Source organism: Callithrix jacchus, chromosome 1 (genome assembly GCF_049354715.1).
Source record: "Callithrix jacchus isolate 240 chromosome 1, calJac240_pri, whole genome shotgun sequence".
Classification (NCBI taxonomy): Eukaryota; Metazoa; Chordata; class Mammalia; order Primates; family Cebidae; genus Callithrix; species Callithrix jacchus.
The window spans coordinates 113,051,110-113,064,380 of record NC_133502.1 but is presented as its reverse complement, the minus strand read 5'-3'; the positions used below and the strand labels follow the sequence as shown (position 1 = coordinate 113,064,380).

General features: G+C 47.3%; 1 protein-coding gene across 1 annotated transcript in view; it reads left to right on the top strand.

Moving 5' to 3' along the window:
- The first annotated feature begins 1,247 nt into the window (after nucleotides 1-1,247).
- The window catches only part of GLDC (glycine decarboxylase), a 135,543-nt gene continuing 123,519 nt past the window's right edge, over nucleotides 1,248-13,271 (top strand). The window contains exons 1-2 of the mRNA XM_035305377.3: nucleotides 1,248-1,693; nucleotides 2,243-2,321. Coding sequence (XP_035161268.1) covers nucleotides 1,439-1,693; nucleotides 2,243-2,321 — 334 coding nt within the window. The 5' untranslated portion in view covers nucleotides 1,248-1,438. The remainder of the gene's footprint in view (nucleotides 1,694-2,242; nucleotides 2,322-13,271) is intronic.

Below are 13,271 nucleotides of genomic sequence, written 5' to 3'. Positions count from 1 at the left end.
CTTTTTAGACAGTCTTGCTCTGTTGCTGAGGCTGGAGTGCAATGGCACAATATTGGCTCACTGCAACCTCTGCCTCCCCGGTTCAAGTGATTCTCCTGCCTTAGTTTCAAGAGTAGCTGGGATTACAGGCACTCATCACCACACCTGGCCAACTTTTGTATTTTTGTAGAGACAGGTTTTCACAATGTTGCCCTGGCTGGTCTCAAACTCCACAGCGCCTGGCCATTATATTACAGTGAGAGAGAGAAGGAGAGAGGAGAGGAGAGGGGGAGAGGGAGAGGAAGCGGGGAGGGAAAGGAAAGAGTGGAGAGAGAGGGAGGGAGGCAGGAGGAGAGAGACAGAGAAAGATAAAGAAAACATATAGAGGCTGGGCACAGTGGCTCAAGCCTGTAATCCCAGCACTTTGGGAGGCTGAGGTGGGTGGATCACTTGAGGTCAGGAGTTCCAGACCATCCTGGCCAATATGGTGAAACCCTGTCTCTGCTAAAAATACAAATTAGCCAGCCATGGTGGCACAAACCAGTAATCCCAGCTACTCGGGAGGCTGAGGCAGGAGAATTTCGTGAACCCAGGAAGTGGAGGTTGCAGTAAACCGAGATTGCACCACTGCACTCCAGCCTGGGTGACAAAGCAAGACTCCATCTCAAAAACAAATATATTTAGAGAGAGAAGGTGTTCAAATCTACTGTTCAAGTGCTTTCACATACATATCATCCCTTTTTAAAATCCCACCCAGCTCTGTTGAGATGAGAAAACGAGCTCAGAGAGGTTGAGTAACTTGCCCACGCCCCCGCAACGATAAAAGAACTGCCAACAGCCCATATTAATTTCCCTGAAATGAGATGTGACAGGGAAAGATACCTTAAAATTAAAGAAATGGAGAGCTGCGAGATTCATCTTCCATCTCCGCTGAGTCGCCCAGGATCTTCGCCCGGAGTCTTAAGGCTGCCCCTTCTGATCCCGCACCAGTGCGGCTCCACACCCTGGAAGGGGCGCACGGAGCTTCCCGGTCCCCAGCAACAGCCAGCGATGGAGTGGGCAGGACTGGAGATGGCAGCCTCTGGGCCCGGGGAAGCGGCACTCTGCGGAGGGGCTGGGAAGAGGGAAGGGGGAGGGGGGGGGGAGGGGGCGGGAACTGCTCCGCCCCCTCCCCTCTGTCTACTTTCATTGGCCAAGGGCTTCCTGGCCCCGTCCCACCTCCCGCCTCCAGGACGCCGCTTAAAGTGTGCGGAGCAGGTGCCTTGGGTGGAGCAGCAACTTTGCGAGAGTGACTTGGCTGAGCGCGGCGCTCATTCATTGCCCTCGGGCGTCCGGCCTGCGGTCCAGCGAAAGGGGCTCCAGGCCGGACGCAGCCGCCACCCAGGGCACCGAGGCCAGCAGAGGGGCCGAGAGCGCGGCTCACCCTTGAGGACTGGGGCAGGCGACGGTGGCCGCGGCCATGCAGTCCTGTGCCAGGGCGTGGGGGCTGCGCCTGGGCCGCGGGGTCGGGGGCTGCCGCCGCCTGGCTGGGGTATCGGGGCCATGCTGGGTGCCGCGGGGCCGGGACAGCAGCAGTGGCGGAGGGGACGACGCCGCGGCTGGGGCCTCGCGCCTCCTGGAGCGCCTTCTGCCCAGACACGACGACTTCGCTCGGAGGCACATCGGCCCTGGGGACAAAGACCAGAAAGAGATGCTGCAGACATTGGGGCTGGCGGTAAGGATCTCCACTGGCACTCCGCGGCCTCCCCTCCGCCTGGCCCGGGTTCTGCCCGCGCGGCCTCCTGGCTCCTGCCCTGAGCCCTGCTGCGCTCCGCGTGCTCCCCGAATCCTGGATCCCGGGCCGTGGCGTGGAAGCGGATTCATGCCTTTGGTCCTCGTGCCTTCTCTCACCCGCTTACTTTCTCCTGCACCCGGTCTTCGTGCCTCAAAAGTGTACATTTTTGAACCGCCCCTGCCCAAGTAGCCCTGTGGATGGGCCCTAACTTTGCAAGAGGAGGAAGACCCCCTGGTTAAGAGAGTGGGCTTACCGGCTAGCTCCGGTTGCAACTGAAATGCCACCCTGTGTGTCTGAATCGCCACCCCGCTTTATGATTTTCTTTCCTCCAAGTGATTCTGGTTTGCTCAAAGTTTTCCTTTTCTCTTTTAAAAAGAACCCTAATTAGGCGATTTAAATGAGGTTCCCACAAGCCTTGGTAGTCGCAAAACACAAAAGTGACTCTTTTAACTCAGAGGCACTTTCCCCTGTCTTGCGTTTTAATTTTAGAGCATTGATGAACTGATCGAGAAGACGGTCCCTGCTAGCATCCGTTTGAAAAGACCCTTGAAAATGGAAGACCCTGTTTGTAAGCAACTCGGCTTGTTCTACTTATTCTTGCCTATTTGCCTTTTGTGATCTCTTGAAGGTCCAGCTCTGGTGTTAGGATTGCTGAGGACTGGGAATATGTGGATTAAAGTAAAACAGTGGTGGGTACCTCCGGAGCTGCCAGAGGGTGGGGTATTTGGTTCTCGGAGCAGACAGTTCGGTGCTGTAGGAAGGAGTCGATGTTATGTGGTTCCTGGTCCTTTATTCGAAGGTCCCTGTGAGCTTCCCTAGGGTTTTGTAGCAAGCAGACTCCCCACTTCTCAGGTACCCTCTCATCGGCCATGGTTCTCTCATACTTTGGGTTGAGAGGTGTCATCACGTTTGCAGATCTGTATAGACTCAGAAAGGATCTAGGAAATGCATAAATTCGTGTAACTGGGGAAGTGACCAGACATCTGGCGTCCCTTCCCCAGGGCTTCTTTAGATTTCAGTAGCTTCCAATTGTTTTCTTTTCTTTTCTTTTTTTTTTTTGAGACGGAGTTTCGCTCTTGTTACCCAGACTGGAGTGGCATGATCTTGGCTCACTGCAACCTCTGCCTCCTGGGTTCAAGCGATTCTCCTGCCTCAGCCTCTTGAGTAGCTGGCGTTACAGGCATGTGCCACCACACCTTGCTAATTTTTATATTTTTAGTAGAAACAAGGTTTCTTCATGTTGGCTAGGCTGGTCTTGAACTCCTGACCTCGTGATCCAACGGCCTTGGCCTCCCAAAGTGCTTGGATTACAGGCACCAGCCACTATGCCCGGCTTCGAATGGTTTTTTCAGAAAAACACACAAATAAGATTTGCATTTGGTTAAGAAAGGTCAGTTTAGTCATAGACTTTCTTAGAATTTTATTTTAGGTTTAAAATATTTTAGACAGAGTCTCGCTGTGTTGCCCAGGCTGGAGTGCAGTGGTGCAATCTTGGCTCATTGCAACCTCCTCCTTGCAGGTTCAAGCAATTCTCTGCCTCAGCCTCCCGAGTAGCTGGGATTACACGTGCCCACCACCATGCCCTGCTAAATTTTGTATTTTTTTTTTTTTTTTTAGTAGAGATGGGGTTTCACCATCTTGGCCAGGCTATTCTTGAATTCCTGACCTCGTGATCCACCCGCCTCAGCCTCCCAAAGTGCTGGGATTATAGGTGTGAGCCACTGGGCCTAGCCTCACGGGTATTTTTATGTGGATTTTTGACTTCCATGGAATGGGGAGACAATCCATAAGTCAAGGGCACAGGCAGAGCTCTTAAAAAAACAAAAAACTTAATCTGGTTATCTCACTTTCAATCATAAAGATACTTATATCTTTTTCTTCTAGAATCAAATGAAGAGAGAGCAGCTGTTTTGTTGCTATGATAGAAAGGATTTAGTGTGCGGATGGCAAGCTATTTTGTTTGAAAGTGGACCTTTGCGGTATAGCTCCTCTCTGCTTCTGGTTGGCTAATGCTCAGGCTATGCTGAGGGCTGCTGCTTTGTTGGTTTCAAATCTGAGAGTCATTGAAGAAAATCTGCATGTTTTGTTAAATTGAACTAGTTGAGATCTAGGGATAGCCGGAAAGATGCATTATCTATTTTCATTTTAAAAAATCAGAATCTTCTTCTTTAGAAAGAAAGAAGAAAAAAAGAAAAAAAAAATCAGAATCCTAGCTGGGGAAGGTGGCTCATGCCTATAATCTCAACATTTTGGGAGGCCTAGAGAGGTGGATTGCTTGAGGCCAGGAGTTTTGAGAACAGCTTAGACAACATGGCCACACCCTATCTCTACAAAAAGTAAAAAAATTTAGCTGGGCGTGGTGGTGTGTGCCTGTAATCCCACCTGCTTTGGAGGTTAAAGTGGGAGGAACACTTGAGCTGGGCAGTGGAGGTTGCAGTGAGCCCAGATGGCTCCATTGTACTTCAGCCTGAGCTGACAGAGTGAGACCCTGTCTTAAAAAAAAAAAAAAGACCATGTGTGATGGCTCATGCCTATAATCCCAGCACTTTGGGAGGCCAAGGTCGCAGATCACATGAGGTGGGGAGTTCGAGACCAGCCTGACCAACATTAAGAAACATTGTCTCTATCAAAAATCCAAAAAATTAGCTGGGCATGGTGATGCATGCCTGTAATTCCAGCTACTTTGGAGGCCGAGGCAGGAGAATCGCTTGAACCCAGGAGGCAGAGGTTGCAGTGAGCCGAGATCGTGCCATTGCACTCCAGCCTGGGCAGCAATAGCGAAATTCCACCTCAAAAAAGGAAAAAAGAAAAGAAAAGAAAATCAGAATCTGATTTATTGGATGTGTGAAGAGTGAAGAGTTGTGTATCTTTAAAGCAGGATATTTCAGGTGAATATTTGAACAAGTGAATGCCTTCTTGAGACTTTCAAAGACAGGCAACGTTTAGGTTAGCTATTTTTATAATATATATGCTCTAAAATATAATGTTCTTTTCAGAGCATTAGAGCCTGGGAAACGTGGCAAAGTTGTGTATCCATTTTTAGTTTAGTTCTTGGTTCCAGCTGAATAATTTGAACATCAAGGGATTCTGATTCTTCACTCTGGAAGTGGATTTCTGAAAAGTAATTTGCAACTTGAGTATAAACGTTATTATTTTTTGAGACAGATTCTTGCTCTGTTGCCCAGGCTGGAGTGCAGTGGCACGATCTCAGCTCACTACAAACTTCTGCCTTCCCGGCTCAAGCAATTCTCCTGCCTCAGCCTCCCAAGTAGCTGGGATTACAGACGTGCGCCACCACTCCTGTCTAATTTTTTTGTTTTTATTTCTTTTGAGACAGAGTCTTGCTCTGTCGCCAGGCGCCAGGCTGGAGTGCAGTGGCGCAATCTCGGCTCACTGCAATCTCCACCTTCTGGGTTCAAGCAATTCTTCTGCCTCAGCCTCCTGAGTAGCTGGGACTACAGGGGTGCGCCACCACGCCCAGCCAATGTTTGCATTTTTTTAGTAAAGACGGGGTTTCACCATGTTGGCCAGGATGGTCTTGATCTCTTGACCTCGTGATTCACCCGCCTCGGTCTCCCAAAGTGCTGGGATTACAGGCGTGAGCCACCGCGCCCGGCATTTTTTTTGTATTTTTAGTAGAAATCGGGTTTCTCCATGTTGGCCAGGTTGGTCTCAAACTGCCGACCTCAAGCCATCTACCCACCTCAGCCCTCCAAAGTGCTGGGGTTACAGGCATGAGCCACCACACCCAGCCTGTATAAACTTTAAACCTAGCAGCTTCTGTGACGTTTTGGGCTTGTTCCATCTAGTTAGTCTGAGATGATTCACGCAGAAAATATTGCACCATCAGGAGTCTCCCCATGCCCTGAAATGGACCAGCTCTTCAACAAAGCTTGCTTCTTGGAATAATGAGATGGGGGTGTTGGGAGAGTGGAGGAGGATGCAGAGGGTGAATTTTGACTCTGAGGTGTGTGTGTGTCATGGTGAATGAATGTTCTCTAGGTGGGGAGAGCAAATGGGTGCATGTAAGCTCTGGCAGTAGCATTTCCATTGAATAGTGGAGCACCATTACTCAAACTTTGCTTCATGGGAATGCCCCTGTTCTAGCGTAGTCAGAGAGGAATTCTGGATTAAATATTTGTTTACCATGTACAGAGAAAACTGTAGTGAGAGCTAGTTATAGGAGTGTTAAATGTCCTCAATGCAGAGTAAAGATTGTGAGGGTTGTAATCAGTGTGGAAATACTTGGGTGACTTATTACACATAACTCAGTAATCTCAGACATTTACATAGTGCTTACCATGTACTGGGCACTCTTTAACATGCTCTCGTGTATTAATGTATATTACAACCCTATGAGGAAAGTACCATTAATACTTCTGTTTTAAAAATGAAGAAACCAGCAGGGCGTGGTGGCTCACGCCTATAATCCCAGCACCTTGGGAGGCTGAGGCGGGAGGATCATGAGGTCAGGAGATTGAGCAACTTGGCCAGCATGGTGATACCCTGTTTCTACTAAAAGTACAAAAAAATTAGCTAGGCTCTAATACCAGCCACTTGGGAGGCTGAGACAGGAGAATGACTTGAACTCGGGAGGCGGAGATTGTGGTGATCAGAGGTCGAACCAGTGCACTCCAGCCTGGTGACAGAGTGAGACCCTGTCTCAAAAAAATAGAATAAAATAAATAAGTAAATAAATAAAAATGAAGAAACCATGATATACAGAGGGTGCATGACTTGCCCAAGGTCATAGCTGGTAAGCGGTGGAGGCAGAATTCAAACCCAGGCAGCTCAGCTCCACTGTCCACACTCCATCAACTACTTTGCTCTTTTTTCATTTTGTCTTCTGCAAGGTAGTGGGTATACAAAGTGGAAAACTTCTGTCCTGACTCATCTGGGGTGTCCAGTTTACAGATCTGCACACACCTAGTTGCACTGGAATCGCGCTGCCATGTGCCAACTGCTCCAGCAGAAAAGCGGCAGCTTCCTGGCGCACAGATGTGGGAGCACTCAGGCCTGCTGACGGGGCAAGGGAAGGGGTCACGGAAGTGCAATACGGAGGCTGCATGTTGAAGAATGAGCAGCGACGCTCTGCTAGGTAAATCTGAGGGAGGCTGCTGCAGGCAGTGGGACTGACAGGTTCAGGACAGAACTGCTAGACAGAACCAGGGAAGGACGGGTGCTCCATCACTCACGAAGCATGCGCCCCCTCTTCTTGGACAATTCAGGAAGTGCCTTGAAAAGATACCTTGATAATGAACTGGCCAATAAGTCAGTCATTATTCAAAGAAACAAGGAAAGCTACTCAGTTAAATCCTGTCCTGCTCAAGTGAATCCCCCATTCTCCGTCCACATGCACTCAACAATAACAAAAGGACTAGAAGGGTATGTGTCAGTGGGGACGCTGGTTTCTCTGAATGGTGCCCTCATTAGTGGTTTTAGCTTTCCTAATTACTTTGCAGTTTGTGGATTTTCTGCAGTGTAGGTATTTATTTTATAGTTAATTCAAAGTTAAAAATTACTTTATGACCAAAGCCAGTTACTTTTAGCTTTGGTGTGCCCAGCTGTGTAGTCTTTTCTGCGCATTCGTCTCAAGATAAGTAGACTGAATTGGACTGAACTAATCTTAGATAAACTGCAGGGCTTCATGTTTACACAAAATTGCACATTGCTTGTGGAAGAGAGGGGAGAAATTAAACCCTCTAACATTCACATTATTCAACTACAGCCGAGGAGCTGAGTTGTCAGAATGATGGACTTGTGCCAGCTGAATGTTCCAGAGTGGTTTCTATTAAATGGTTAATGGAGGGCAGGGGGCAGGGAGCAGAGGGGGAGGGAGTGTTGTGTAATGTAACTGCAGGTGTTGGGTTTGTCACCCTACTTGTGTTAAGCACTCTCCTGAACTGACCCCAGGGGTAACTAGGCTGGGGCAGCTATTCCTGAGGCCAAGGCCACGACTTGTCTTTAGCCATATGGCCCATTGCCAGGTCCCACCTGTAGGCCCCTCAGTCTGTGACAAGGCTTTCCTTTGGACATTCCTGGCTCATTTGATTTCCAGCTTTTATGAATTATGATTTCTTCTTTAGGGTGATTCTAATAGATTTTCATTAAATGACTGTGGAAGTAAAGACCAGCTAAATGAGAGATGCAAAGGTTATTTATAATGAACTTGCTATAGCAAGGGAGTCAGACTTGCATTTTGACAGTGGAGAGGAAAGCTTTATTGTGGAAAAAAGAGAAGGGTTTTGACTGGAGGTTGTTTACAATGAAAGTTGTCTTAGGGTTAACTAGAAGTTGGGCATCCGATGTGATTGGTTATGGATACATATTTGGCTTTGCCTGGTTGGTCCTATGTTGGAAGTGGGACAAAAATTGGGGAAGCTATCAGTTATGAATCAAGTTCTGGCCATTTGGGGCCAATTGTTAGGGAAGTTATTGTTCAGTTTCCTGGATTGTCACTAGAGATAGCAATCTGGCTTTCTCTGTAAGTCTAAGTTGTAGCAGGCTGGCTTCCTGGATTGTTTATTGTAAGTAAGCATTTTAGTTTCCTTGACAGGTGTGGGTGAAGGCTCTATTTTAAAACATGGTCTGGTAATTGCCCATTTGTGTATGTAGTTAGTCCCTTACAGCAGAATCTGTCTTGTCCTTATGTTTTTGTCATTAATTGCTCATTAGGCAGATACCTGACTGATACCCTTGGACAGTCACCCTGTTGCCTAAATTGTTAAATGTTTACTGACTACTATCGGAAGACATTCCGAGGACATGTTTTTTTTTTTCTTTTTTGAAACGGAGTCTCACACTGTTGTTCAAGCTGGAATGTAGTGGTGTGATCTCAGCTCACCACAACCTCTGCCTCCCAGGTTCAAGTGATTCTCTTGTCTCTGCCTCCCACGTAGCTGGGACTACACGCATGTGCCACCATGCCCAGCTGATTTTTTTTTTTTGAGACAGAGTTTCACTCTTCTTTCCCAGACTGGAGTGCAATGACTCGATCTTGGCTCACCGAAACTTCCACCTCCTGGGTTGGAGCAATTTCTCCTGCCTCAGCCTCTGGAGTAGCTGGGATTACTGGCATGCACTGCCATGCCTGGCTAATTTTGTATTTTTAGTAGAGATGGGGTTTCTCCATGTTGGTCAAGCTTGTCTTGAACTCATGGCCTCAGATGATCCACCTGCCTTGGCCTCCCAAAGTGCTGGGATTACAGGCATAAGCCACAATGCCTGGCCAATTTTTATATTTTTAGTAGAGATGGGGTTTCACTATGTTGGCCAGGCTGGTCTCAAACTCCTGACCTCGTGATCTGCCCACCTCTGCCTCCTAAAGTGCTGGGATTACAATTGTGAGCCACTGCACCCAGTGAAGCCATACATTTGAATAAACATAGTCACTATCTCCAAGGAGCTTGCATCTTAACCTTCTTTATAAAATAGGTCAGACGGTGAAAAAGTTCCAGGTGCCATGAGAGTTGTGGATAAAATGTCATGAGTGTTCAGAAATTATGTGAAATGGGATGGAAAGACAGAGTTAAGAGTTGGAATATATCTTCTCAATGTAAAGAAGCAAAGATGTAAAACAGAGAGGTAAAGAAGCAAAGATGAGGCTGGATGCGGTCATGAGCCACCATGCCTGGCCTATTTTGGGTTTTTTAATTTTATTTTTGAGACAGGTTCTCACTCTGTTGCCCAGGTTGGAGTGCAGTGGTGCAATCACAGCTCACTGCAGCCTTGACCTCTTGGATTCAAGTGGGGTCTCACCTCAGCCTCCCGAGCAGCTGGGACTACAGGTGCATGCCACTAGGTCTGGCTAATTTTTTGTATTTTTTGTAGAGTCAGTCTTACTATGTTGCCCATGCTGGTCTTGAACTCCTGGGCTCAAGAAATCCTTCCGACTCTGCCTCCCAAGATACTGGGATTATAGGCGTGAGCCACCTTGCCGGGCCAACTTTATTTTTTAGAGCAGTTTTAGGTTCACAGCAAAACTGAGTGGAAGGTACAAAGATTTCCCATTAAACCCACCTCACAAGCATAGCGTCTCTAATTATCAGCATTGCCTACCAGAGAGGTACATGTGCTATGATTGAACCTACATTAATGCATCATTATCACCCAAAGTTTTTTTATTTTTTTTTTTTTGAGACGGAGTCTCACTCTATCACCCACGCTGGAGTATAGTGGTGTGACCTCGGATCACTGTAACCTCCGCCTCCTGGGTTCAAGCGATTCTCCTGCCTCAGCCTCTCGAGTAGCTGAGACTATAGGTGTGAACCATCATGACTATTTTTGTATTTTTAGTAGAGATGGGATTTCATCATGTTGACCAGGCTGGTCTTGAAATCCTGACTTCAGGTGATCTGCCCACCTCAGCCTCCCTAATTGCTGGGATTACAGGTGAGTCACTGTGCCTGGCCTCACCCAAAGTGATGATTATTTACATTAGAATTCAGTCTTGGTGTTGTACCTTCTAGGGGTTTAGAAAACTGTTATATAACATCTATCCATTATTATCAATTTTACTTTATTTTATTTATTTATTTATTTATTTATTTTGAGACGGAATTTCGCTCTTGTCACCCAGGCTGGAGTGCAATGGCGCGATCTCGGCTCACCACAATCTCCGCCTCCTGGGTTCAGGCAATTCTCCTGCCTCAGCCTCCTGAGTAGCTGGGATTATAGGCACGCGCCACCATACCCAGCTAATTTTTTGTATTTTTAGTAGAGACGGGGTTTCACCATGTCGACCAGGATGGTCTTGATCCCTTGACCTCGTAATCCACCCGCCTCGGCCTCCCAAAGTGCTGGGATAACAGGCTTGAGCCACCGCGCCTGGCCCCCGCTTTTATTTTAAAATATTTTATTTTTATTTAATTTTGTCTATTTTATTTTTTTGAGACAGGATCTTGCTATGTCACCCAGGCTGGAGTACAGTGGCATGATCATAGCTCTGTGCAACCTTGACCTCCCCAGCTCAGGCAATCCTCTCACCTCAGCCTTCCAAGTAGCTTAGACCACAGGGAGCACCACCATGCCTGGCTAATTTTTAAAATTTTTTTGTAGAGGTGGGGTCTCAGTATGTTGCCCAGGCTGGTCTTGAACTCCTGGGCTTAAGTGATCCTCTCATTTTGGTCTCCCAAAGTGCTGGGATTATAAACGTGAGCCACCATGCCCAGCTCCTATCATTATTATTATTTCGAGACAGGGTCTTGCACTGTCACCCAGACTGGAGAACAGCGGTGTGACTATAACTTACTCTAACCTCAAAACATATGCACTGCTATCAAAATGAAACCTGTTATACTGCATTATAAATATAGTGCTATTCTTGCTGGGTGCAATGGCTCACGCCTGTAATCCCAGCACTTTGGGAGGTCGAGGCAGGTGGATCACAAGGTCAAGAGATCGAGACCATCCTGGTCAACATGGTGAAACCCTATCTCTACTAAAAATACAAAAATTAGCTGGGCATGGTGGTGCGCGCCTGTAGTCCCAGCTACTCAGGAGGCCAAGGCAGGAGAATTGCTTGAACTCAGGAGGCGCAGGTTGCAGTGAGCCGAAATCGTGCCATTGCACTCCAGTCTGGGTAACAACGGCGAAACTCGGTCTCAAAAAATAAAATAAAATAAAATAAAAAATTAATATAGTTCTATTCTTGAGGACTATTAAGGTACATAGGACCATTTGCCCATAAATAAAGTGCCCTAGACTACTCAGCTTTTGGTTTTTCAACTGGTGTTTGCTATCACCTTTGTTATGAGTGGGTTATTAAGCTACTATTGCCAAATCTCCTTCTACAGCTTTCTCCATCTGCTTCCATTCTGCACTTATTGAAAGTCAGTTGTAGAAGTTAAGATACTGCTTTTGGCACTTGGTGTACAAAAGTCAGTTGGTCAAAGATGTTAAAGATATCCCCAGCTATAGGTTGCAACTTATAAGGAAATGGATGTTGGAGAGTTTGATGCGTCTGCAAATAGGAGGGAGACTTAGTCTGAAGTTATGACATGAGCAGAGGCATGGAAGTGTGGAAATAGGTGGTTATTTGAGGGATGGTGAATAGGCCATGTGGTTAGAATGTTCGATTACAGAGGGGCATGGAAAACAAGGTATGGGTTCACAATATGGAGGGCTCAGAGCCAGAGGATTTATTTTTCTCCCTCTAAGTAAAGGGTGGACGTGAAAAGTGAAGTGGAAGGATTGATTCTGCGTTTTGCAGAGTGCCTCTGAGATCAGAGGCAGGGAAACCAACTGGGAGACTTTCGATGTAAGACGTAAATGTGCATTAGTTCAGGTCCACCAGGAAGCAGACACCAAAATGATGTTAGATACACAAGACATTTTTATTGGGGGTAGAAGCAGGAGAGGGCAGGAGAAGCCTCTAAACTAATGCAGGTCTAATTTTGGTGGAACGAGAGAGAAATAGAAAGAAGACTAGGTAGAAAGAGTCTTACAGTATAGAGCAGATCTAGGAGAATTTCCACCAGACCCACATGGAGTCCTGAAGCTACAGCTGCCCACTGGGGGAGTCTCATGTCTCCAGAGAGTGAATGAGTCTGCATTAGTTTTCCTACAGAGCGTAGTCACTGGCTTAGGCATCCCAGGAGAAGCATGATTTTTTTTTTCTTTTTTGAGACAGGGTCTAGCTATGTCACCCAGGCTTGAGAGCAGTGGCACGATCTTGGTTCACTGCAACTTCTGCCTCCTGGATTCAAGGGATCCTCCCTCCTCAGCCTCCCAATTAGCTGGGACTGCAGGCATGAGCCACCATGCGCAGCTAAATTTTGTATTTTTTGTAGAGATGGAGTTTTGCCATGTTGCCCAGGCTAGGATCCCTGATCACAGAATATGATCCCTGTGTCATATTCTGAACATTTCTTAGGCAGAAGAAGAAAGAAAGTCTGCATAAAGACATAAGGATCCTCTTAGGTGGGAGGAGTTGAGGGGCTGGCTGAGAAATAGGAAGGCACTAAGGAAAAGTCAATTTCAGAAGAGCCACTGTGCGCATCTGGGTGGCAAGGACCATTGATTGGCCTGCAGGCAGTGTCTGCTGAGAGCATCTGGGTGGTGAGGACCCTTGATTGGCCTTCAGGGAGGGTCTGCTGAGACTGAATGGCAGGAATTTGTGAGGCCTGTTTGAGTGTCCTCCACCCCACCCACCATCGGTCAGTGACCTGGAAGCAGGAACAGAGAAATGGGGTGACTGAGTTCAGCTGAGGCGAGGACTTCAAGGTCTGCTAGTCAGCTCAATGAGGCTGAGAGAGACGTGGGGCAGCCCCACCCACATTCTGCCTGGACGCTCAGTGACCTGCCTCAGGAGACTGGGAGTGAGGGCCCTGGCTGCACGAGGTATGTGCTACATAACAGGGATGTGAGCGCTACAGGCGAATCTGTGTTCCGACTTCCATTCTTCATGTCCTCTTCCCACCCCACCAAATAGCACTATGTCTTGCTTTAATAAGTCTCAGTTATATGATGCATGAATAACTTTGATTTCATTTTGGGTCCAGTTTGCTTTACTTTTTGT